We start from the raw sequence: 27,233 nt of genomic DNA, 5'->3' as shown, positions 1-27,233 counted from the left end.
CGCTGTTAGTCGAAGTACAGGATCCCACGAGACTCCGATCCGCCCTGCTAGGTGGCTAGGCCCTAGTAGCGAGCAGCGAAGAGACACCAACCGCCAATCGTCTCCCCAACAACCACGCCGTCCGTCTATCAACCGGCCGGGCATGCGGTAACTGATCCCGCCAAAGTCGATCGCAAACGAACAACAGATCTGTAAGTAGAGCTCTATTTTTCCCCCAGTCCGTGTGCACATGTGACGACGACGAGAAATTTCGTCAATGGACCCATAGCGTTTTTTATATGGTGTTCCCGAAATTTTAGCTTGCCGGCTATATTTTGCAAGCGCTATTGTTCTGCGAGCTAGGTGCAGACAATGGAATTTGGAATCGTGAGTAAGAAAGACACGCACATGTAGGATAGGTATAGCAAATTGAATTCGATGATGAACTGAAATTGTGAACTAGAATATATGTTTTTTTGAATTCTAAATTAAAATCGTTTTATATCCCTATCCGCTTATTTGATTCACGGTGAGAGTAGCATGGTGAAAGATTTCATGTCGCGCGCTTAAAATTCAAATTTTGTCGCCTGCAGAGGTGGGTTGTAGTGAGTAGGTTGAACCGGTTCCATGACGGTGTCGACATCTGGTGTATACTGGCGGTGACTTCCAGTGATGATAACCGAAAGTCTCCTCGGAAAGCTTCAGAACCGTTTCGTTTAGGGTGATTTTGGATATTATGCTCCTTTTGAATTGAAATGCGAATCCGTAAGTCTGGTGTGGGTGAATTTGGGGACTGCTGGACCGTTTCCTATCCTTTTCAAGGAACGACTTGAACTAACCGTAGGTTGGGTCTCATGCCGGGCAATCATACCTTGGCGATTGGTCCTCATTAGAGGTGGCGCTTAAGCCATTCGCTTAACAAAACGGAAACAGCTCAACAGTCCATTGGTTTATTAGGGAGATATTTAGGAGTAGACCGCCAGTCGTTCCCAAACGACATTTTGGCGTGCTACAATGTGCATGAGACGTCTGTTTGTCTGTGCTCGCTATTTACATTGTTCTAGTACTTCCTACTGCTACACGTCCTGTCACGCAACATAATTCACTTGTTGCAATGTTGTATCGCTTCTGTTTTGATTCATTTTTGATGATGACTGTCAAAAACCATCATCGAAAAAATTTCTCCGATGTCTGCCGTGTCTGTGTTGAAAGCAAGAGCAGAACTTTTGTTTATCGGTAAAATACCATTGAAATAATTGTAATAAATTAGGTTTTCTTGTTCTGCTGTGACTGTAAATGTGACGATAAAGTTTGTGCGTTAGAATTTACGTGCGGCAGTTCTTCAACTTGGACCAAAGCAGTTTCCGAACGAGGGTCGAGTTACGTCAATACACGTAAACATCCAAACAGTAGTGCCTTGCGTGGGGGCGTAGTCTTTCTCGGGCCAGCATCTAGGGCATTGTGTATCACGGGATCGAGCAGCAGCAAATTGTTATGGACCATCATCACCACAATTCGGAATTTCACCGGAGCTCTAATTCATTGGATTCCGACTCGAAATCAAGCTCGTTGAACTCGAAGCACGGGATGGATACGATTGTGAGTACTCACCGAGTGGTAAATTTATTGACATCTATTTGAACGCTTTCGGTTTGCTTTCAGGTTGCGAACGAGTCCTCGTTCACGTATCTCTCCGGAGAGAACACGCAGGACATCAAGAACGATGTGTCGTACATTTGTCCATACAGTGGTCCGGTGGTGGGAACATTGAATATAACCAACTACAGGCTGCATTTCCGGTCGCAGCCTTCGAGTGATAAGGATCCGGTGGTGATTGTGGACTGTCCGTTGGGTGCCGTGAGCCGAATTGAAAAAGTGGGCGGAGCTAGTTCCCGAGGGGAAAATTCCTATGGGATAGACATTTTCTGCAAGGACATGCGAAATTTGCGCTTCGCCCACAAGCAGGAAAACCATTCGAGGCGGACCGTTTTCGAGAAGCTTCAGTTGTATGCTTTTCCTTTGGCAAACAACCAACTGCTGTTTGCCTTCAATTACAAAGAACGGTTTCCTGAAGACGGATGGAACGTGTACGAGCCGGTAGCCGAACTGCGGCGGATGGGTGTGAATAGTGCCAACAATGACACCTGGAGAATCACAAGAATCAACGACAAGTACGAAATCTGTGACAGTTATCCCTCGGTTTGGGCGGTTCCGAAAACGGCCAAAGATGATCTGGTCCGCCAGGTGGCAAACTTTCGGTCTCGTAATCGGCTTCCCGTTCTTTGTTGGATCCATCCGAAGTCGCTGGCAACGATAACCCGTTGCTCTCAACCACTGGTCGGAGTCAGTGGCAAGCGAAACGACGCCGATGAAACCTACATCAATTACATTATGGAAGCAAATGCCCAGTCGGACAAGCTTTCGATCTTCGATGCCCGACCGAACGCAAATGCCATTGCGAACAAAGCCAAGGGCGGTGGCTACGAGTCGGAGGATGCCTACAAAAATGTCGAGCTTACCTTCCTTGACATCCACAATATCCACGTAATGCGAGAAAGTTTACGGAAGCTGAAGGAAATCTGTTTCCCGGCCAGCGACGATCAAAAGTGGCTCTCGGCGGTGGAGAGCACACTTTGGTTGAAGCACATCAAGTGCATTTTAGCCGGGGCCGTTCGGATCGTTGATAGGGTAAGTATAGGGTGAAATATGTTATTGAGTTTCATTCTACCGAAACAAAAACAAAGCTTTAGTTAGCTTTAAGCAAAGTGTAGCATTACAGATCACTGTGTGTTTATTTTATTAACAAATCTCATTCTCTGTTCGAATTCCAGATTGAGAATATGCGCATGTCGGTCGTAGTTCACTGCTCGGACGGATGGGACCGTACATCTCAGCTCACAGCCCTTGCAATGCTGTTGCTGGATCCCTATTATCGTACCTTGAAAGGTTTCGAGGTGCTGATCGAAAAGGAATGGCTTAGCTTCGGTCACAAATTCGAACAGGTAGGCACCTAATTTAGATCAAAAAGGAACCTTAGTTTCAAAAGCGATTGAATTTCTCTTCCAGCGCATTGGTCACGGTGATAATCATCATTCGGATGCGGATCGATCTCCGGTGTTCCTGCAATTCATCGACTGCGTATGGCAAATTACGAAACAGTTCCCGCATGCTTTGGAGTTCAATGAGTACTTCCTGATCACAGTACTGGACCATCTGTATTCCTGTCGCTTCGGAACGTTCCTCTACAATACAGAGCGGGAACGTGTTCAAAATGGTAAGTAACGTACCTTGATGAGTGTTTATATATACGGTTACACTGGGAAATGTGTCAAACTTTTGAATAATTTATTGTTTCTTTAATTTACACGAGAAAGCAAGCTTTTTCTGAGCCATTATGATTTTATTTTAAATTTTTAGAACTTTATTTTTATACTTATTCATTTCAAAGCGATTTTTTTAAATCACTTTTTGACAGCTGGGCAACTGCTTGGCTGTTCCACTCAGTACAAATTCCGACGCGGGGTATTTTCATAAATCGCCCCCATAAAAAATTCAAATCAAGGTTGCGACCATTCATTTGCAAAGATTTACATTCATTTGCTATTATCTCAGTTCAGAAGCATGCTATCGAAAAACTATGTATGGATGAATTTAACCTTGTAGTTTTATCTGAAAGTTTGCCGAATAACATTGGGGTCGCAAACGTATACCAAAGTCGTGAGCGAGCTGTGAAGGCAACTCTCCACGCGGTGAATGTAAATTTCATTCACGCTGTGGAAAGTTACCTTCACAGCTCGCTCACGACTTTGGTATACGTTTGCGACCCCAATGTTATTCGGCAAACTTTCAGATAAAACTACAAGGTTAAATTCATCCATACATTGTTTTTCGATAGCATGCTTCTGAACTGAGATAATAGCAAATGAATGTAAATTTTCGCAAATGAATGGTTGCAACCTTGATTCAAATTGATTTTTAAACAGGTTTCAGTCAATCATAGGTTCAAAATAGTTTTAATCATAAACATTTGAATTTGGATTTCGGGCCAGTTTGGCGTGCCGATTCAGAATATGAAATTATAAGTGATGTACTATGCGGCCTTCAACCGAATACCGAATATTTCAAGTTTTATTATTCGGCAAAACGAATATTCGGCCGATTTTCTTGTTAAAAATCTCATGAAATCATTATACCTAGAAGACAGCTTCGTTGTAAACAAAATACAATTTAAAAGCCAGCATCTTCAGAAATGTTCCTACATCAAAAAAAAAATGTAACTTTTCACAAATAAAATGCTCCGAAAATCCACTTAACAATTTGTTGAATTCTTGATTTAGCGTGTTGTTGTTATGTTTATTCATTATTTCAAGCATTTTTTTTTCAAATCGACTCATCTAACTTTTTCACTGATCTGAGTAAATTCATGGTCAATGTTGACGACCATTTCACTAAAATAGTTTTTATATAAAAAGACTTTTCATAAGTTTTTTCGTGCTTTACATCATCAGGGATATAGCATGCACTAGGTAAGAAACAAAACCTACTCATTCCATATCATTTTCACAATGAATTTTGACAAAAATACACATACACCGGGTTGGTTAGAGATACGTCATGCCGGATACGTCGCTTTTGTATGGTGCCAGTTGTTGGAAGTAGCCTCGCTATGGCCTGCGACGGAGCTAGCCTCGCTATGGCCTACGTGGCCATGGTGGACTAGCTCCAACACCAGTTTGGTGTATCTGTTACTTTGGATTTTGGCTAGATACGTCGTTTGGTTTTCTCATATATCAAAACGGTGTATCTATCAGCAAAGTTGTAAACATCAAAATAGTTAGATACGTCGTTTCGAAGAATATGCTTAGTTAAACAAATTAAGCAATAAATCATCAAACATTGATGTGGATTCTTTAATTTGTTTTATGGATCATACATGCAGCTGAAAACCCGGATTTGTTTACATTTGCGAGTTACGTTGGATTGAAAAGTTATGCTTGATTTGACCTATTCGGTATGTTCGGCCAAATAAATTTAATATTCGGCTGAACGAGTATTCGGTAAAATCGAAAAAAAAACTGATATATGGCCCGAATATTCGGTACATCACTAGGAATTATCTCAACATCGTTAAAAAAGCGAATAGGACACAATCGATGAAGTACCTACTAGATTGGTAGTAATGACTCTAGCGTGCGCAGCTTTTTCTTTTTTCTCGCTCACTCTGGTAAACAAACACGCGAAAGAAACAGATAATAGAGGGGGCATTTTGCCCCCTCTTTTATCTCGCTGTTTCGTGCGTTCAACAAAATGAACGAGCGAGAAAAAAGAAAGGGCTGCGCACGCTAGAGAGTAATGAGCTGAATTTTTGTATGGTGAGAAGCTCAATTCTTCGTTCTCCGTAAATATGGCTACAATGCAGATTGTGTACATAACTCAAAGATAGTGTGCAAGGACTAACGCATTTATCTCGAAATTATGTTTTTCCAAAAAGTTCGATGCGGTGACAGACTATGATTGCGGTAACAGTTCTCAACCGATTTCAATATTTTTTTTTTAAATGTTCGCTATTCATGTGTCGTATTCTTAAACGATCAATATTTAAAAAATAATAATAGAGCTTTTTTGGAAAAAATCGTCCGCGTTTGAAAACTAATGAAATTTTTCATATTCTAATCGTTCAAGGACACCACAAGGTCCTATCGTAACGTTTTTTTGGGTTTGTGCTTTCAATTGAGCTGTTGGACTGTATTCACAGACACAGCAAACCTCTTGAAAGAAAACACGTTTTACAGAAAATATTTTAACTTTGGTAATTAGTACATTTTTTTCATGTTCACAAGCTGATTTTTTCACATTGAATATTGTACTATGTATTACATTAAACGAGAATTTGAAAAAAAAATGGTTACATCAGGTATCAGGTATCAGTAGGTCGGCTCAAGAGGCGCGTTCTCCTCCATTTGGGAAATTTGTGCCATCGCCATGAATAGGAGCCTATTTCATCATTTACCTGAGGGAGAGCGAAGGGAGGAATAAGGGATGGGATAGGGAAAGGGAAGGTAACCCGAGCAGGGAATGAGAACTAATTGAAAACAAATTGAGTTATTTAGATATCACGAATTTTGATAACAAAGTCAGTTTTCATTTTGTGTGACTTAAGTGTTAACATAACAAAAATGATAACAAAATAATATACTGGAATATCTAGTTGAAAACAGAATGAGTTCTCATTGATAACAAATTAATATCTCATTTTGTTATCCACATTTTACGACTTGATATCATACGCAATTTTCAGGGAGTTATCAAATCTATAGGGTAATAACTAAAAATTAATAACAAATTTAGTATTCATTTTGATATTTTATAAGGCATTAATTTACATGAAGTAAGTAAAAATTTAAATGGGATTTTGTTTTAAATTCAGAAGGATCTCGTGATTGAAAACTTGTTTTGTTTGATACGATATCATTAGAATATGACCCCTATTAATGGCGTAGTATTATCGATTATAACATTAACATATCAGTAACATAACAGTAATTTCTAGCTTGCAGCCTACACAAAGAAAAATTGTATGGAAATCATGTATAATATCCTCATAGATGCAGCATAACTATATAGGTAACATGATTCAACTAAAAGATTATGGATGATGTACATTGAAGTGACAAAGAAAAGTAAATTGGAAGTCAAAGGACAACTGCACGTAATATTTTTGTATAATTATATTTCAACTTTTCCTTCTGATTATATGCACTGCAGTAAAACAAATGTGGGAGATGTTCACGACATCCCAGAGCCACAGGCATCGGGACTCAAATTGAATGACATCGAGCAACGAATTGAGTCGTATTTGGCTTTCCCTCGTTACCCGGGGAAAAATGACGACATTGAAAAAAATAAGGCATCCGATTGGAAAAATATTTTACTACATTAATTCTATCGGGTTTGGCATAATGTCATTGGGCATAGCCTTTTGGCATAATGGCAAAATCTGGCATAATAGTCGTTTGGCATAACAATAAGTGAAATGGCATTCATCATGTTCAAGTATGATAAATATCTGTGGTATTTTCAAAACTGTATCAAACATCACGGCACAGACAAACAGACGTCTCACTCTACTCACTTCCAAATCATTTCCCTTTTTAACGGATTATTCAAATATTCCGTAGTTCGCAAATCGCTCACTCAGGGCGCTCGCATCGCTTTTGATCCTGTTTGATGTTTGCTCACTACCGCCATCTACTCAGTGGGTTTGTGCACCTACCACAGCATAATTATTAGCATTGTTTGCGTGACGATGATTTTTATCGCAGTTTGTTCCAAGTGATACGTCTGTTTGTCTGTGATCACGGGATTCATCATTTTGATGCGGAGCTACAATGAATCCTTTTTATGCGAGAAAACTTTATAAAGGTAAAATATGTGACCTTCAACAGTAGAATGACCGTGAATTACTTCGGTTGGTCATATCCAACTTCATTTGTCTTTGATTCAGAATTATGCCAAATGAGCATTATGCCAATTGGTTATAAAGCCAAACGACTGTTATGCCAAACGACCTAAAGTGTGAGAAAATTTTGAGTACTCGTTAATTCCTTACGAAAGTGCGAATGGTGCAGTTTTAAAATATAGAACTGAATAAATAATCACCCTGTAGTTCAAATTTCAAAATATTTGGCAATGTTTTGATTGAAATAACTGATATAGGGGAACTTTTGTATTCTGGGCAGTTTTGTTCTCTTCGTTATGGAAGGCTTTTTGAAACCTGTTGAATTCAACGTTGGTCTCAAATCTTTCTCAACCAAGCTGAGCTATACGACCAAGTTTCAGACAATTTGGCCAATGAAAAATTCCTCATAACGAAGAGAACAACCCCGCCGATAATAACCAGTCACCCTAAAAAGAATTATTAAAGTTCAAGCCAATTTAAATCAATAGCATGACCATGGCCATTACCCAATCACCAAATTATAATTTTTTTGTCAATATGTAGGTACAATACTTGTGTCAATGTGTAAGTACAATAGGTAAATTTAACAAATATTTTGTGAATATAATTAATGTTAATAAAACATATTAAACCTATTTTGGATTTTTGAAATCAAATCTTGTTATCATTGAGTTTTTGAAATGATAACAAAATGATATCTCAATTTGATATTAAATAAAAACAATTCGGAACGAAAACTTGTTTTGATTTCATTTTGTTATCAAGAACAAAATGAGTTATCAATTTGTTATGGGTTTGTTCTCATTCCCTGCTCGGGAAGGGAATAGGGTCGACATAATTTATTTATTTATTTATTTATTTATTATATTTCATCAACAGGCCATATCAGGACCCAATGATGCTTAACTTAAAATATAATGATGAAAATAGCAATCAAAATATAACAGACATTTGAAACAACATAACAATTACTGAACATTATGAATAATCACACATTTCGCTTAAAATCTAACAATCCAATTAACATAAACATTACATTTAAGGTCCAACACTTCATTGTTATCATTCAAATACAAATACAATTAGCTTCAACAATTTTCTAATAACAAATTTATACCATTGAATACATCTTAACGGTTGGGATTCCATGCATGTGATCTGCGACAGTATTCTCTAAACTTTACACCGACGGGCCATGTTGATGCATGCAAAGCTAATTCTTTCCATTTCTCTTTCAACACGATTTTATAAGAAATGTAATCAAAATTTCTCACAATTTCTCATTTTGACACTAATCTCACAATGTTATTGCATTCGTCTATCGGGGCTCCAAGGCATCGAGATACCATTCGTTTCACAACGTTTTCTGGAACAGTCGGGTCGATGTTTGACAAATATAGCGAAAATTCCAATGGCACATTACTGTTTTTATCTTGTTGAGGTTGTGAGCAGGAGTTCAATGAACAGCATTCAGCATCCTGATTCGTTCCATCCAAAACACTACTTGTACTAGTGGATGTAGAGAATGGTTCCATTGATGATTCCGAAGGTGACGTTAGAGATGAAAGTGAGTCGAAAATTGCTACAACTTTGGACTTCAGTTCAGATAACGTCTGGTTCATCTCGGTTGGTTGTGGCGTTCGTATCGGCGAAGATTTTGTTTTCCACTCATGGACCGCAGGTAGGCATTCCTCGCATAGCCAAAATACGCAGTTGGATAAGGACAGCAACTGATTACCGTTCAAACCGGCACAAATCGAATGAAAAGAATTGCCACACGGTCCTCTACATTTCGCATGTATTGTTTCTATCTCGAGTGAACACTTTTTACACAACATGGTTTAAGCGACGGTAGTACAGAGTTTTTGCCTTAATTGAGATAGTAAATATCGCGCTACACTATTTTGCTGTATGTGCAACTGAATAGAGGCCTTAGTATCCTGTGCTTCAACGTATAACAACGTTTTTATTGGCAATTAGCAATTATTTAGAGGCAAAATATCAGGAGCCTTATCGTGTTCTCGAGCAAGGCCACGTAGCCATGAGCAATTAATAGGAGATCTACAACTCGCATAAGCGTACCACAACGTGTTCAAACAGCGCCCTGAAAATGACACTGTAAAAAACGCATAAAGCGTAAAGTAAGCCTATAGCTACACGGTGTCAAAATTTTGATTATTATCAAACTTTCATGTACCTCGGATTTTTCTTCATAGAATGTTAGAATTTCGGCTATAATGTTTAAATGCAAAATTTGGAAATATTCTATCGGGGAAAATTTGTGTTAGCTGAGTTTTTGGCTGTTTCCCATACTAAAAATCGGTGTCAGGCCATTCGGCCGAAGGTCATTAGGCCGAAGGCCATTCGGCCGAAGGTCATTAGGCCGAATGGTCATCAGGCCGAATGGTCATTGGGTCTTCTTCTTGCCGTTACGTCCCCACTGAGACAAAGCCTGCTTCTCAGCTTATTAACTGAGAGCTTCCTCTGCAAATGACCATTTTGCATGTGTGTATCGTGTGACAGGCACGAAGATACTTTATTGATGCTGAATCTACTGATATTTTACCCATGAATTTTTCCTTCTTTTAAATATAGGCTGTTCTTTCTAGTATCATTGCTGAAATAGTTTTTGGCGCTGAAACTGCTGATGTTCAATTCATAAATTTTTCCTTCTTTAAAACATAGGCTATTCTTTCTAGTTCCATTGTTAAACTAGTTTTTGTCAAAAATTGTTGGAAAAGGTAAAAACAACGGCTAACTTTCAATTCGTCCTGATGACCATTCGGCCTAATGACCATTCGGCCTAATGACCATTCGGCCTAATGACCATTCGGCTTAATGGCCTTCGGCCTAATGACCTTCGGCCTAATGACCCAGCATCCTAAAAATCAATAATTACTATTTTAGCCCAAAAAACGTCCTATACAAAATGTATGGAAAAACTTTCGCCGATGAAATATTTTCTAGTTTTCCAATTATGAATATATAGCCCAAACACGGAGACAAATTTCGTTCGTTTGAAACAAAAATATTCATGTTAATTCGGTAAGCTGATAAAATATTTAAAACTAAAATATTATTTTTAAAACTAACTCAATTACCTATTGATTTCTGAAATACCCATTGAAGAGCACCCCCCCCCCCGTTCCGCCGTCGAGAACATAAACAAAATTTTCAAGTTCTAGCTGCAGCACTAAACAAGATTTTCTCCTGCAAAAAAGTCAAGTTTCACCAAAAGTTTCCACGAAATCCCATTGATTTCGGGAGCGTATGTTATCTACATGATGTTGGCATTGAAAGTGCCAAGCGGCTGATGGGTTTTCCTAGAGAAGGAAATGACTGTAAATTTAATTGGAAAACAAATATTTCCGTAGGGCCGACCTGCCGCAAAAAAAAACAAATAATTTAACATTTGTTTCTAACATAACCTGTCAGAAGATGCATTTTTGTTTCAAAAATGGATTGAATTTGCTTCAAATGTGACGTTCGATTTGCTTCAAACAGTTTTATTTTTGTTGCCAGAACAAATTGACAATTTATTTGAGTTTACCTGAAATATTTTTGATTGCACCATGTTTTTTTCTGCGTGAATACTAATCATTTTCGAAGAAAAATCCGAGGTACATGAATGTTCGATAATAATCGAAATTTTGACACCGTGAGCTACTTGCCACAACGGGCTCAGGCCGTTAGGTCAGTTTCACTTAATCAAGTGTTTACCGAGTACTCGGAAACGCAGTTACGTGAAAACTGGGTAGTTACATATCAAATGATTCAAAGTTCCACAGTCGGATTCTCAGCTAAGATATACAAATGAAGCAGCCAAAATCATAAGTAGGAAAACCACATTGAGTTATCTCAATTGCGTTTCTGCTACGAGATTCCTCAAAAGTGATGGCAAGACTCCCGCATGGGGGCATCCACAAACACTCAATTTCCTAATCGCTGCTTGACGTAATGCCGAGAAGAGATGTTGGTTTTTGAGCATTTGGTAAATCCAATTGGAAATCATTAAAAGATAAATAGGACAATCCATGCGACTTCCAATATGGAATCGTAAGATACGTGTTCAAAAGTATCTTGGAAATCCGAGAAAACACCCAAACAAAATTGTTTTTGAATGAATGCTTTTCCGATATAGTAAACAACATTGTGGAAACAAATCACAGTGGACTTTCCATTTTGGTAACCATGTTGGTTCCCATGGAGAGGCATGTTTGCTAGAAAAACATCACGGGTGTGATGCTCGACAAAGCGTTCTAATCATTTCAGAAGAAAGAGGTCAAATTGATAGGTTTGATCTTCATACGAAGACATTATCCACTTACGGAATAAACTTGACATTATAATCCCACCAAGATTTGGGAATAGCAAGGCTGCAGTTTTATCAAAACATTGTGGGATTCGATGCATGACACGCAAGATTGTCATTTCAATTTTACTGAAAGTAGCAAACATCGGGTCAAACGCAAAATGCGGAACCATATAGGTGTTAATTAAAACATTTACATCTACATAGAAAACCCTACGAAATTAGGGTTCTTGGACCAAAGCTGTTCTTTTATGCTGACGATTGATCTGAGCTGTCATAACCGTAGCCACTACCCAAACTAGGCACGATCAAACTCTTACAATCACAACACAAGAAAAAAGAGCAGCGATAAAAACCAATTCGGTATCGATTGAAGAACGCCAGAGACGAACATACACAGAGGACACTGTGAGGAACGCATAATGCGAAGAGCCATATAGGTTATAATTAAAGCTAATAAACAACATACTAAATAATCCCACCCTTATTGAGCCTCGCAGTTGAGGCTTAAGAAGGATAGCAGATTATCTCGGAGAAACACAAGGTCAACTGCACCATTGCTCCGGTTAGCGCAGTAAGGGCAAAATACTGTGGAGGGCACCCTATTACTCCACAGGCTCCGTTTGTAGTTAGGTTTTTATTAGACCCCCTAACCATAAGCATAAAGCATAAAGCCGCATAACACCATGAATTAGGGGTCACCTGTTTAGTGGACTCTTACCACTGGATCAGGCGATCCGTAGTGTTATTCTTAGCCAATAGGAAGCAATCAGTGAAGTACTAGATTGAAAGTAGTGAGCTGGATTTTTGTATGGTGAGATAATCAATACTCCGTTTCTGCAATGAAATGGTGCAAACAGCGTGGGTTATATGATTTCTTGCCTAATTTGATGCTGTTTGAGCAAAACTTTGGGTAACTGTGTTGTTGAAGTTGTAAGAAATAAATAATACAACAACACAGTTAACCAAACTTTTGCTCAAACAGCATCAAATTAGGCAAGGAATCATATAACCCACGCTGTTTGTACCATTTCATTGCAGAAACGGAGAATTGATCATCTCACCATACAAAAATCCAGCTCACTACTTTCAATCTAGTACTTCACTGATTGCTTCCTATTGAGACAACCAACCGCTACTGACACTACACAGCTATCTAGGCTGATCGGGAAAAGAAGTTAACATTGATGGTCAACTTCCAAACGAGCCCGAACAGCCTTTTTTAAATGTTCGCTATTCATGTGTCGTATTCTTGACGATCAATATTAAAAAAAAAATCATATTAGAGCTTTTTTGGAAAAAATCGTCCGCGTTTGAAAACTAATGAAATTTTCTATATTATAATCGTTCAAGGACACCACAAGGTCCTATCGTAACGTTTTTTTTTTGGTTTGCGCTTTCAATTGAGCTGTTGGACTGTATTCACAGTCACAGCAAACCTCTTAAAAAAAAAACAAGTTTTACTGAAAATATTTTAACTTTGGTAATTAGTACATTTTTTCCATGTTCACAAGCTGATTTTTTCACATTGACTATTGTACTATGTATTACGTAAAACGAGAATTTGAAAAAAAATATGGTTACATACTTTTACACAAGTTTTAATATTTCCTTATTTTCACGCACCTCAATATATATAACCCCTTGAGTGACGTTACAAGTGAGAAGTTTACTGTGAATATTCACATTCCTAACGAAGCCATTTTCTTCACGACGAAACGAGAAAATGTGCAAAACTACGTGGTAAAATATCTCAGCTTACTGCTCAATATCAACGACTCAAACAGCAAGTGATCAAAAGGGTAGCATTCTTTCTCAACTCATTAACTTATTAATTCACTAGCTGTCCCGGCAAACTTTGTCTTGCCAATCTTGTGGTGGTTTGACAGCTTTTGAGCTAATTTAAGCACCGCCCTCTAGATTGGTTTGATTTCGATCATGTTGATTTCCTTTCCAGCTCATAAAAAACAGTAATTTATCATTTTTGTAACTTTTTATACATATAAACACAGCCACCATGAATACGAATCGAACCGTGTAAGAATCATGCTGATCGGTTCACCCGTTCGTGAGTTTTGTTGCCTCAAAGGTACATCAAACTCATTTATATATATATATATATAGATAGACTACATTACGCACACTTGCGTTCACTCCCGAACAGAGTCTTACAACAAAATGATAGCAAATCGAAAACTCGATTTGTATTCAGCAGCAAATTGATATCACATTTTAATATCTGTTTGTCTTGCCTGAATTTGATTTCAAATTTAGATTTCGTTTTGCTGGCACTTATTATAAAAAAAGTTTATAAGTTATTTCAAAACTTCTAGGCAACCTTGTATAACAACTCTACGAATATACCATTAGTGTAATCATCTAATAGCATTCAGGCTTTCATATCAATCGAAAAAAACACTATATTTAACGTTTTTTGCATTTTTTCTTACTGATTGAAAAAAAACAGTTATCAATTTGCTATCACTGATAGCAGGAATTGTTTCCAATTTGCTGTTCCGGGAACATTTTTCTGCTCTCATTTTTGATGTTGTAACCGTTAAAACGACCAAAACGAACAACTCACTCACTTATTATCAACTCACTACATTACTCACTTATGTACCCACAGTGTGGGTCCCACACATTTACTCACTCAAGTCACTTCAAGTCACTCGCTAACTCACTATACCCTTCTCTTACTCACTAACACTCGTTTACTTACTAACAGGTTCATGCACTCACTAACTCACTCATATATTCACCCATACACTCTCATAACGGACTCACTAGCTCTCTACCTCACTCACACATTCGCTCTTTAACAGGCCTACTACTCACTTATTTACTAACATACTAGCTTCCTGGCTCACTCACTCATTACCCCTCTAGTACCCAACCCCGCCTTTAGACGGGGTATAGTTTGAGCATTTTTGTATTTTTTTCTTTCCTGGGAAATTAAAACTTTTGTATTTTTGACTGATATTTAGGACTGGCCACCGTGGGTGCCCAATACTGAAAATAAGTAAGTAAGATATATTGTGGTAGATCAAAATAAAAAAAAATGGGTATGAGAGGATCAAGTTCGATTTGCAAAACGATTTTCAGAAACTGTTCAACAATCAACCAATGCGATTAGCACACGATATTCAGCATGGCCATGTTGAGCTCACTGACAGAGGAAGCTCTCAGTTAATAACTGTAGAAGTGCTCATAGGACACTAAGCTGAGAAGCAGACTTTGTTCCAGTTGGAACGTTACGTCTCCAAAAAGAAAAAGTGTACTCATCGTAGTCGTCTATTTCACACTACATACATGATACAAGGAGAACAAATGCACGATGATAGTCAGGAGGCCAGCTCTGTTCACTTTCTGCTCTATCCTATTGCTGGCACTGAACAAGAACCGTAAGGTTTTGTTTACACAGGAAACTCCGTACCTGGAATTTGTTTAATGAGTCAGTTCAATTTTTGTCCAGTGCACAATTATTTATTCCAGCGAGGCACGGTGGGTCATATTTCAAAGTAAAGTGGTCATTCGATTGTTTTACGTGTTACCACCGTCGTTTCACTGTTTCACTGCTTGGTGTCTAAGGGGCCGTCCATATACCACGTGGACAGCTTGGAGGGGGGAGGGGGTTAGCGAAAAGTCCACGCTTGTCCACGGAGAGGGGGGTGGGGGGTCCTCAAATGTCCACGTGGACAACATTGACATATAAATTAGGAAACAAGAATCAACAAACGAAACAAATTATGTCACATTATTGATGAGATTCTCTTCAACAGTTCTTTCATACATTTTATTTTATTATACAAAAAAAAATATGGTACTGATTCACAGACTAATTTATTTTAAATTATCAGACTTTCTAGTTACTTCGTTTTCTTCTTCTGCGAGGAATATACTGGAGATTTAAAATGGAGTGTAGGCCATGCAAATGTTGGTGTTTCAGTCAGAAAATTTTCTTTGAAGTTCTGCATGAATTTTTCTAAGTTTCATATCAATTTTTTAAGCTACTTCAAAGTTTCAAAATACATGTAGGGATTTGCTGGCTTATCTCAAAAACTTTTTTTTGTAGGTTCCTTTAAAATTTAAGATGTTTCTTATGGATATTGAAGTCTAAGCCTCATCAATACAATTTAGTTGATGTAAATTTTGGTTTTTGTAAGAATCTAAGATATATAATCTTATCTCAACAAAAATCTAAGATTTAAAATTACCTTATCTCAACAAAACAATCAGACAATCATAGATTGAATAAATATTCTAAAAAATACCGTCTTCAACCAGAGGCTGTACAGACTAAACATTGAACAATCACTAATATTAGGCGATAGACAATACACGAAAAACACCCACTGAAGAATTTCCGTTTGATGAAAATTTTTCACCAACTGGAGCAAGAATCGAATCCACACTCTCACAAATATTAAGCTGAATTAAAAACAATGTTGAAAACTTGTAGGCACTTATTTTGTGCTACTTGTTTGTAGTCTATGTAAAGCTATAGAATATTTGTATTTTATGAAGTTTTCAATCATATTTAAGACATGATATACGAAAAAAAAAATTTAAAAAAAAACTTTTCAAAATCACTTATCTATTTTTTTAGAAATGTGAAAAAAAAACTTTTTTTCTTATGTCCACGTGGACAATGGGGGAGGGGGGTAGGGGTCAATGAAAAATCCACGCTTGTCCACGGGGAGGGGGGAGGGGGTCAAAAACCATGAATTTTTTGTCCACGTGGTATATGGACGGCCCCTAATCTGATGCCTCTGTTCGCTCTATCAGTAGTGTTTTCGATTTCTCTGCAAAGCACTAATCAGATACAATCATCGTTCAAATCGGTTGCAGTCTTTCGTCCAATCCTGTTCAGCGGAAAGGACATAAGAGTTGATATACAGTCAATAAGAGGAAGGTGGTTAAAATGCCCCACGGTCCTTTTGTTTTGTAGAACCTACTGACTGTACCACGTAAACGGGGAATAACAGTTTCGAAAGTTGTTGAACTCTACTTAACATATGAAAGACTACAAGCACTGGTCTGAAGGGTTGCTGAACCATTACGTAAGACGATTTTTACGACACCTCTTCCCCGCCCCTTGCATTGGCGTATCTAGGATTTTTTCCTAGGGGGTGCCTAGAGGGTGCCAGATTCAGTGGCTCCAGGTTGTTTTGTTTTTTTTTGTAAAGGAAAAATACCGATCCACCCTCAATTTCTTAGTAATTAGTAATATAATGATTTAACACTTTCTCCGTCACGTGAGGTTTGAAAACTTGATAACTTGATTGCGTATAATACATGGAGTTTGCATTTTGAGTTTGAACTTAACAATCATCGCGACAACCACTTTGTTTTGTGAATTGAAAACAATCAGGTTCGTAAGAATACATTTTCAGAGCAATTATTAGAAGTGTAAATCTCGGAAACTGTAAAATATCCACAAATTTGCGTGTAACTTGTATTCATCGTACCATACTCTTTGTTTTAGCATAATAACAACCCTTAGTAAAATAGTTTTCAAGAACATCTGTGAGAGTTATAAATACATAAAATTGCAAAATCATAATTCATATTTGCATTTTTGGTTTGACCACAACATTTATGGCGACAGCGTTGTTGTTTCATTAGTTGCAACACTACCACGTGGACATGAACATACTCTAACAGAGAAATTGTGAGTATGATTCTTAAAACTACAAAATTTGGATTCGATTATTCTGACTCTGAGTACCGTTCTGAAGCTTCACGAACATATCATCAATCCAGTTCAAACCTGGAATTTGGTGCGATCGAACTTCGATTCTTCTCTTCGGGATTCTGATGCTCGCACCAAATTACGATTTCGACTGGATTGATAATAAAACTGGTGAACAGAATGGTGCATAAAGCTGAAATTTTGACTTACGTAAAACCAACATTGTATTAAACAGTCAGCTCCGTACATTCAGATAATCGGGTTTATGATTTGTGTTCTCGGCAAAACATCCTTTTGGTAATTCCTCAGGGGAACATTTCCGGCAATTTATTTGGTAATTGTTTTGCAATTTATTTCAATTGAGACTTCTTTTGGAAATCTCTCTGTAATTTCTTTGAATTTGGCAAATTTCTTCGTATCCCCTTCAGCAATTTCTTTAATAATTTATTTGGTAATGTGTTTGGAATTTGGTACTAAGCACATTTCACGCATCCTTTGGAAATTACTTTGGCAATACCGTTAGGAGTTTATTTGTTTTTTTTTTATTTATTGAAAATGTTTTCTCGGGAGTTTCTCGCCAATTTTTAGTAGTGTTTCAAGCATTGTTTTGTTAATGTCAGCAATTCTATTGATATTTGCTTTTTAAAATTCTCCAATTACTCTTCAGGCAATTTCTTAGGGAATTCTTTTTGTAAAGCTTTTGGTAATTAATTCAACAGTGACTATGGAAACTTCCTCACATTTTTTTAAATGTCTTCGGTAAGCCATTCTACTTTTTTTGAGATTTTCGTCGATCGAAAACTCCTTCAGAAATTCTTTCATAAATTGCTTCTATAATTTTTCTTTAGCCAACTTCTTCAGTAAGTATGTAAGGAATTTCTGCAGCAGATGATTTCGGAATATCTTCGGCTATTCCAGTGTTACTTGGATTGAAAAATTTATTTGAGATTTTCATCAGCAATTCCTTTGGAAATTTTGGAAACTTCGATTATAACTTTGAGAACTTCTTCGGTAATTCCTTTGGAATTCGATATGCCGAATTTTCTTCAGAAATTCTTTTAATGCTGTCGGAAAATTCTTTAAGAATTTCTTAGAATTTTTTTTTGTGAATGTGGAAATTTTTATAGAATATATTTCGGCAATTTATTTTGAGATTGGGTTTAGCCAATTTCTTTAAAAAGCCTTAATATTTTCTTCCGGAATTCCTCTGGTAATTTTTCCGGCAATCGTTTTGGGAATTTGTCAGGATGGTTTTCGTGAATTTCGGGGTTTCTTTGAGCAAGTCCAGTTGAGAATTTCGGAACTTCCAGTTCAGCAATTTTCAGAAGCAATATATATAATCACAATTAAATCATACAGTAATCACGGTAAAATTGCCTGAAAAAATTGCAAAACAACTGAAAAAGAAATTGCTGAAATTTTCAGAGGAATACCCATTGAAGTTATAGAGAAACAATCCAAAGAAATTGCTGATTAAAAACTACCACAGAAATTAAAAAAAAAAAAACAACCTTGCCGAAGGAATCCTCTAAGAAATTGCCATACTGTGGTCTAGCGAATACGAAGTCGTGTGTTCGAATCCCATCAGAAAGCGTTTTTTTTTTTACAAATTCATCTCTCAATTTGTCAATTAGCAACATTCGGTGCCTTCTAATCAATTAGTTTTTACCGTTTATTCCTAAGAGATTTGTCTAGTAATACCGCCTAGGATTTCTCTGAAAATTCCAACTATTCTCAAAATTCGTTAAGGAATTCCTACAGAGATTTCTATTGGGATTCCATCAGCTGTAATTCTTTGAAGAATGCCAAGATGAGTTCCAGAAGTAATACCATGATTAGTTTCTAGAGTAATCCATGATTTAAAACTCAAGAGGAATGCTTGGATGAGTATTTAGAAAAATCCCTAAAAAAATCAATATCATTTCTGGAAATATCCTAAAGTCAAGAGGAGTTCCTAGAGGAATGAGAAATATTTGGAGAAATCCCAGGAAAAAAAAACCCTTTAGGATTTCCAGGAGGAAACACCGAAGATACTTCTGCAAGGCTCCTAGGAAGATTTCCTTGAATATTCCCAGCAAGTTTTTGAAGGAATCCCTGGTGAAATTCATAGAAGAATCCCGAGAAAAATTCCGGGATGTTTTATAGTAAGTATTTCTGGAGGAGTCCTAGGAGGAATTGCTGGAAGAATTACAGCAGAAATAGCTTGAGAAATCCATCCACTCCTGGAGAAAGGTCTGGAAAAATCCATGAGAAAATTATGAGAGAATCTTCGGATAAAATATCTTGGATAAACATTCCTGGAGGAGAGCTTCTGAAGAAATCATAGAAAAATCTCAGGAGATATTCTCAGAATGTATCATTGTAGAAATCTCCACAGAAATCCTATGAGGAACTGCTGAAGTAAATTAAACAGGAATTTCTAGAGAAACCCCATTAGGAATGCCTGGGGGAATCTTAAGGAAAAAGCCTTCGAAAACCCTCCTTTAAGAACCGGTAGAGGTATTCTGGAAGAATAGATAAGAAAGGCCCTGAAGGAATTGCAGGAGGAATTTCTGAAGGATTCGCAGGAAGATATTCCGGACGAATTCCAGCCATTATGGTAGGATAAATTCATATATGAATCACTACAAGAATTTCTGGATATATCATAGTAAGAACTTCTGGAGGAATTGCGGGAAGAACCGTAGGAGGAGTTGTTTGAGGTATTCTTGGAGGAAGGCCCAAAAGGAGTTTCTGAGAGAATTTCATGAGGAATTTCTGGAGAAATCTTTGGATAAAATCTCTAGAGGAATTCCTGGATGAGTCCTTGGAGGAAACTCTGGTAGAACAACCAGAATAATCTCTGCAAGAATTCCAGAAAGATTACCTAGTAAGATTCCAGCACAAAAGCCAGGAGAAAGCTCTAGAAGAATTTCTGAAGTACCACAGTTGAAATTCATGGAAGAAGGTCAATAGAAGTTTTTGGAGAAATCCGCTGTGGAATTTCTAGAGGATAAATCCTTGAAAAAATCTCTGGAAGAATCATCGAAGGGATTTTTAGATAAATCCGGAAGAATTTCCAGAAGAACATCCCTAGTAGAATTCCTGAAGGTACCAGAGTGAGATTTTTTGAAGGAGTTCTAAGAGAAATTGCTGGAAGAATCTCAGCAGGAGTTGCTTGAGGAATCCTAGCCACAATTCCCGGAGGAAGGCCAATATAACCTCCAGGAGGAATTCCATTAAAAAAAATCTTTAAGAACCACTGAATAAAATCTCCAAAGGAATTCCTATAAGAATCACCGAAGCAATTGCTCAATCTCTGCAGAAATTTCTTGTATGTACATTGTACAACCCCATTAGATGCAGAATCCTAAGGGAAGTCTATTGAAGAATCCATTAAGGAGGCATAGAGAAATCACTGTATAAATTGATAGAGGTATTTCTGGAGGAATCCATAGAGAAGTCTGTTCATTGTTCTTACCAATATCCATAACGCCAAAACCTACAACAAGTGTATCAGTAATTTTAGGTTTGCTTATGTTTTGTTTAAATGTGCCATTAACCTTCATCCAGCCAACGTTTATTTTCCACCTGCGGAAAAGCACAAACATGGTCATAACTTTTTTGTTTTTCGATGGATTTTGATGAAATTTTCACAACTTCCCGAAAAACACCGGGGACATGGGTGCCTGGTCCACATGGATCCGGAGTTATTCCGGATTGTCTTGGGGTACCAAAATTGGTCACATACTTTGCGCAAAGTATATCTCAAGATCCCGATGAGGTAGATGTATAGTGTCTTCGGCGAATTTGTTCAACAGGTTAAGAACTAACTGGCTAACTTGGTTCGCGATTCGACCGCTAGGCGGCGCCAGTGTCAAAAATGTTCAAATCCTCATATCTCAGAAACCTGATATGATAGAATGATGCTGTCTTCGGCAAAATTCTGCAGCAAGCTAAGAACTATCTGATAGTAAAGTCTTTGGTTTGGGATTTATCCAGATGGCGCATTGTGTCTGAAAAATTCAAACATGTATATCTCGATACCCTAATGAGGTACAAGCATGCCGTTTTCAGCAAAGTTGTTCAGCAGGCTAAGAACTATCTGGCAATGGCGACTTTGGTTCGAGAATCGTCCGCTAGGTGGCACCAGGGTCAAAAATCTTCAAACTTCTATATCTCAGAATCCTGATAAGATAGAATGATGCCGTATTCAACAAAGTTCTTCAGCAAGCTAAAAACTGTCTGATAGTTGAGTATTAGATTCGTGATTTATTCGCTAGGTGGGCCTTGTGTATAAAATTTAAACACGTGTATCTCGTTACTGTTATAAGCTAAAAGCATAGCGTTTTCTATAAAATTGTTCGGCAGGTTGAGATCTATCCGGCAATGGCGACGCTAGATGCCACCAGCAATCAAAACATTCAAACAATTTTATCTTAAAAAACGGAAACGTGCACCAAATTGTTCCGAAAGTTAATAGGAAGTAAGACGTATCTGGTTGTTCAGCAAGCTAAGAGCCATTTGGCAGGATAGTAGACGGTCGAGTACGGTGGTACAAGAGGCAATAGTTTAACACCGTCTTTGACCCCTGCAGACAAGTTTTGTCGCACTACAATATTGCTTCTTTTGCTTCGTTTTTTTCTTCCGGGAATTTCTACAGGAACTCTTCCAGGAATTCCTCCGGATATTTCCCCAGGATTTTATCTGGGACTCCTATCAGGAACTCCTTCAGGAGTTCCTTCGGCAATTTCTGCAGGAATTCTTCTGGGAATTTTTCCAGGAATTCCTCAGGACTTTTTTCCAAAATTTTCTCCGGAAATTTCACTGCGAATTTCTCCAGGAATTCGTCGATGAGAGCCTCCGGGATTTTTTCCAGGAATTCCTCCGGGATGTTCTATAGGAATTCTTCCTAGAATTTCTCTAGGAATTTCTCTGGTAATTTTTCCAGGAGTTTCTCCAGGGATATATCCGGGAGTTTTCTAAGGAAAACTGTCGTTTTTTTTTTTTCAAGAAAAACCTCTGGGAATTTCTCCAGGAATCTCTTCAGAAAGTATTCCGTGATTTTTTTTTTCACAAAACCCTCGAGAATTTTTCCCGAAATTCCTCTAGGACTTCCTTTACGAATACCTCCGGGAATTCATCCTGTAATTCCTCCGGGAATTGCTCCAGGTATTCCTCCGAGAATGTCTCCGGAAATTTCTCCAGGAAATCCTCCAGGAATGGTGTTGGGAATTTTTTCGTGAAATCTTCCAGAAAATCCTCCGGGAATTCTTTCAGGAATTCCTCCGGGGACTCTTCTGAAATACCACCGGGAATTTTTAAAGGAAATCTTCGGGATTTTCTCAGGAAATCCTCTGAGAATTTCATCAAGTATTCCTCTGAGAATCCCTCTAGGATTTCCTCCAGGAATTCCTCAGGAAATTTCTCTAGGTATTCCTCCGGTAATTTCTCCAGCAATTCCTCTGGAAAATTCTTCAGGGAATCCTCCTTCCTGGGGGATTCCCCGAAGGAAACTTTTGGAAGAATCTCTGAAGGATTCCCCTGAGGGAGTTCATGGAGGAATCCCCGGGATAATTCCTGGAGAAATACCCGAAAGAATTCCTGGAAATAATCCCGGAAAAAATCCTGGAGAAATTGTTGAAGGAATCAGTGGTGGAATTGCTGATGGGAGTCTTAGAAGAATTCCCGAAGAAATTTCCTTGGAGGAGTCGTAAAATAATCCTAGTGGAATTCCAGGAAAAAAATTGAAAGGATTTCCTGAAGAAATTCCTAGTGGAATTTCTGTTGAAATCCCAGGGAGAATTTGCTGGAGATATTTTCAGAGGGTTTTCTGAAAAAAAAGAATCACGGAAGACTTCCTGAAGGAAAACTTCCTAGAAAAAATCTGAGTGGATTTAAAAAAAAACCGGAAGTTTTCCTGAAGCAATTCCCGGAGGAATTTCTGGGTGAATTCCCGGAGAAATTCCTGGAAGAATTTCTGGAGGATTTCCCGGACAATTTCTTGAAGAAATTTCCGAAGCAATTCCTAGCGGATTTCGTGAAGAAATTCCCGAAGGAATTCCCGGAGATATTTCTGGAGGAACTCCTAGAAAAATTCTCGGAGAAATCCATCCTGGAGAAATTCTTGAAAGAATTCCTGAGGAAAATCCTGGAGCAATTCATGAAGTAATTCCCGGGGGAACTCATGGAGGTATTCCTGAGAAAATTCTCTGAGGAATCCGGAGGAATTCTAGGAGAACTCCTGGAGAAATTCCCAGAAGAATTCCTGGGGATATTACCGAAGGAATTCCTGAAGAAATCTCCGCAGGAGTTCCTGATGTTGGTCCTAGAGGAAATCCTGGAAAAAATCCGTAAGAATTCCCGGAGACATTTCCAAAGGGATTCATAGAGAAATTCCCGGATAAATTCCTGGAAAAATTCCCGGAAGAGTTCCAGGAGAAATTCTCGGAGACATTACCGGAAGAAAAAAACGGAGTTATATTGTGGTGTGACAAAATTTGTCTGCAGGGGGGTCAAAGACGGTGTAGCGAATAACCTAGCGCATAAATCACGAATCAAAGACTCAGACAGTTTTTAGCTTACTGAAGAACTTTGTTGAAGACGGCATCATTCTATCTTATCGGGATTCTGAGATATAGATGTTTGAAGATTTTTTACCCTGGCACCACCTAGCGGATGATTCTCAAACCAAAGACTTTACTATCAGATAGGTCTGAGTTTGCTGAAGAATTTTGCCGAAGACAGCATCATTCTATCTTATTAGGTTTCTGAGATATGAGGATTTGAACATTTTTGACACTGGCGCCGCCTAGCGGTCGAATCGCGAACCAAAGTCGCCGTTGCCAGATAGTTCTTAGTCTGCTGAACAACTTTGCTGAAAACGGCATGCTTGTACCTCATTAGGGTGTCGAGATATACATGTTTGAATTTTTCAGACACAATGCGCCACCTAGCGAATAAATCCCGAACCAAAGAATTTACTATCAGATAGTTCTTAGCTTGCTGCAGAGTTTTGCCGAAGACAGCATCATTCTATCTTATCAGGTTTCTGAGATATGATGATTTGAACATATTTGACACTGGCGCCGCCTAGCGGCCGAATCGCGAACCAAAGTCGACGTTGCCAGTTAGTTCTTAACCTGCTGAACAAATTCGCCGAAGACACTACACTTCTACCTCATCGGGATCTTGAGATATACGTTGCCAATTTTGGTACCCCAAGACAATCCGGAATAACTCCGGAACCATGTGGACCAGGCACCCATGACCCCGGCATCATAAACTAGAAGAGTTTTTCGGGAAGTTGTGAAAATTTCATCAAAATCCATCTAAAAACAAAAAAGTTATGACCATTTTTGTGCTTTTCCGAAGGTGGAAAATGTACGTTGGCTGGATGAAGGTTAATAAATACTGGAATTATTGGGTAAAGTTTAAAATTTTAGGTGCCTGTCAAGGACAAATTCTAGGGGGTGCCAAATTTGTTGTTGGGGGTGCCAGGCACCCCTGGAACCCCCCCTAGCTACGCCAATGGCCCCTTGTAAGCTTTTTCGTATGAAAATTAAAAAAAACCGGAGTAACGAGTTGCAAAAAGTTATTTTTGTTGGATAAATACGAAGAGTGTTAAAAAAAATCGAGTTTTACAATGAGTTACATACACAATTTTATGTAATGTTCTTTTAGAACTCAAATGAGCTGCATTATGAACATTATGAAACGTTTTTCCATACTTATTTCAATTGCATAATGAACCAGTTCAGAAAAAAATGATACCGTAATTAGTCTTATAAAAATGAAATTATGATACTGAATTGCAAAAATGTTTTTTTTTGCAACTCAACACTATAGTTTTTAGTTATTAGTATAAATTCTATGTTTATACTAGCCGTTTCAGTAATAAAACGGCCTACTTTTCCGTGCTTTACTAAACAATTGCATTATGGTTCATAATGCAACTCATTTCAGTTGCATTATGAATCATAATGCGATTGTTTGCTCAACAACCAAAGTTCACACGGTAAGAACTGGCAAAATTGTGACGGTTATAGCACGGCTTGCTTGATCCAAATTTCGTGTTTCGTATGATGGAACACGTGGTCGTCCCCATTGAATCAACGCGAGCACGATAGTACTTATGGGAATAAACATATTCTAGTGATTTTTTTTTCATTGCAAAAAATGTTGTATGCAACTCGTTGCAAAACTCGATTTTCACAGCACTCGTCATATTTATCCAACTCGGCAAGCCTCGTTGGATAAATATACGACTCGTGCTGTAAAAATCATCATTTTGTAACTCGTTGCATAAATAACTATTTCTTAACGCAAAGTTGTTGACAAATGCATAATAGGTATTTGGCATTCAGAGTTGAAAATATTTTTGTTACGTAGCGTCACATTTGATTGCCTATAGCATACATTATTTATTTTTTCGGATTTGTATGCAGGGCCATAGCTTCTAATTAAACGGGTCTGTGTCATTTGGCATAATGGACACTTCACATAAAAATAACGGTGTATTTTGATTGTTCCAAATTACCTTTATGCCAAATGGCTTCAGATCAAATGTCCGTCTACCTTATAGAACCCATAATATTGTACACATGTCGCATTTCGCCCCAAACTCTTCTATTTCGTCCATTCTAAATCACCAATTTCTCCCTATTTGTCATCTACCCCCTCTCCGCAGATCTGAAAAATCGCACCGTCTCGCTGTGGTCGTTTATAAATTCATCCCACGAACAGTATCGTAATCCGCTGTACGGTGGGCGCAATATGGCCATCCAGACGGTGCTGAAGCCGGTCGTCAGCATGCGACACATTCGCCTCTGGAAGGGACTGTACTGCCGGTGGAACCCGAGCATGCGGCAACAGGATCCCATCTATCAGCGGACGCGGGAACTGCTCGCCCTGCAGGACCAGCTGCTCAAGCAGGTGGAGGAATGCCGACTGGAAAAGACCCAGCAGCAGCGGACACACCAATCGGTACGATTGACTTCACCATTGCATTAGACGACGATGGGATGCTATTCGACTGAATGGTGAGTGAACAAAAAGAAAAACGATAATAATAAGAACATGTAGGTTCGAGTGAATCATCAAATCATTTCCAAAACTGGTAGTTTCCGAGAAATATATTTATCTCAATCTAGTACAGAATAGAATTCATCTTAAAATCGGGAGCCCTTCCGTTATCCATGTGATTCGAATCGAAGCAAGGAGTTTTCTCCACAGAGAACAGACGTCCAAGTTCATTTTTAAAACTGTTTAAAGAATTTAACAATCATTTGAAATGGTATATAAGCAGGGATGGGAACACTCACTTGCAAAGAGTTACACTCACTTGCTGTTTTCTCAGCTCAGAAGCATGCAATCAAGAAACAATGTATGGACGACTTTTGTCTTGTGGTTTTGTCTAAGAGTTTGCCGAATAGAGTAGGGGTCGCACACGCATCCCAAAGTCGTGACAGAGCTATGAAAGCGACTCTTCACGAGGTGAGTGTAAATTACACTCACCTCGTGGAGAGTTGCCTTCACAGCTCCCTCATGACTTTGGGAAGCGTGTGCGACCCCTACTCTATTCGGCAAACTTTTAGCCAAAACCACAAGGCCAAAGTCGTCCATACATCGTTTCTTGATTGCACGCTTCTGAGCTTAGAAAATAGCAAGTGAGTGTAACTCTTTGCAAGTGAGTGTTCCCATCCTTGTATATAAGTAGCGGCGCTGCTATAGCAAAGTTCCCACACTGTGTTGTCAATGGTCAATATGAATCTTATCTTGATGTTTGTGTTTAACCATTGAATGATGCA

The 27,233-nt window shown here is 38.3% G+C and overlaps 1 protein-coding gene across 1 annotated transcript; it reads left to right on the top strand.

Annotated features, from left to right (window-relative positions):
• The first annotated feature begins 1,136 nt into the window (after positions 1–1,136).
• On the top strand, positions 1,137–26,530 carry LOC109420653 (myotubularin-related protein 2). The gene is made up of 5 exons (XM_019695021.3): positions 1,137–1,578; positions 1,642–2,667; positions 2,811–2,981; positions 3,046–3,253; positions 26,114–26,530. The coding sequence occupies exons 1-5, from the start codon at positions 1,474–1,476 to the stop codon at positions 26,434–26,436; spliced, it is 1,833 nt and encodes a 610-aa protein (XP_019550566.2). The 5' UTR covers positions 1,137–1,473; the 3' UTR covers positions 26,437–26,530.
• The last annotated feature ends 703 nt before the right edge of the window (positions 26,531–27,233 follow it).

The sequence above is a fragment of the Aedes albopictus genome, chromosome 2, assembly GCF_035046485.1.
Source record: "Aedes albopictus strain Foshan chromosome 2, AalbF5, whole genome shotgun sequence".
Taxonomy (NCBI): Eukaryota; Metazoa; Arthropoda; class Insecta; order Diptera; family Culicidae; genus Aedes; species Aedes albopictus.
This window is presented reverse-complemented; position numbering and strand designations above follow the sequence as displayed.

Coding starts and splice junctions, on each gene's coding strand:
- LOC109420653 (XM_019695021.3), top strand. CDS start 1,474: ATGGACCATCATCACCACAATTCGGAATTTCACCGGAGCTCTAATTCA. Junction 2,668..2,810: donor CCGTTCGGATCGTTGATAGG/GTAAGTATAGGG, acceptor TTCGAATTCCAG/ATTGAGAATATGCGCATGTC. Junction 2,982..3,045: donor TCGGTCACAAATTCGAACAG/GTAGGCACCTAA, acceptor TTTCTCTTCCAG/CGCATTGGTCACGGTGATAA.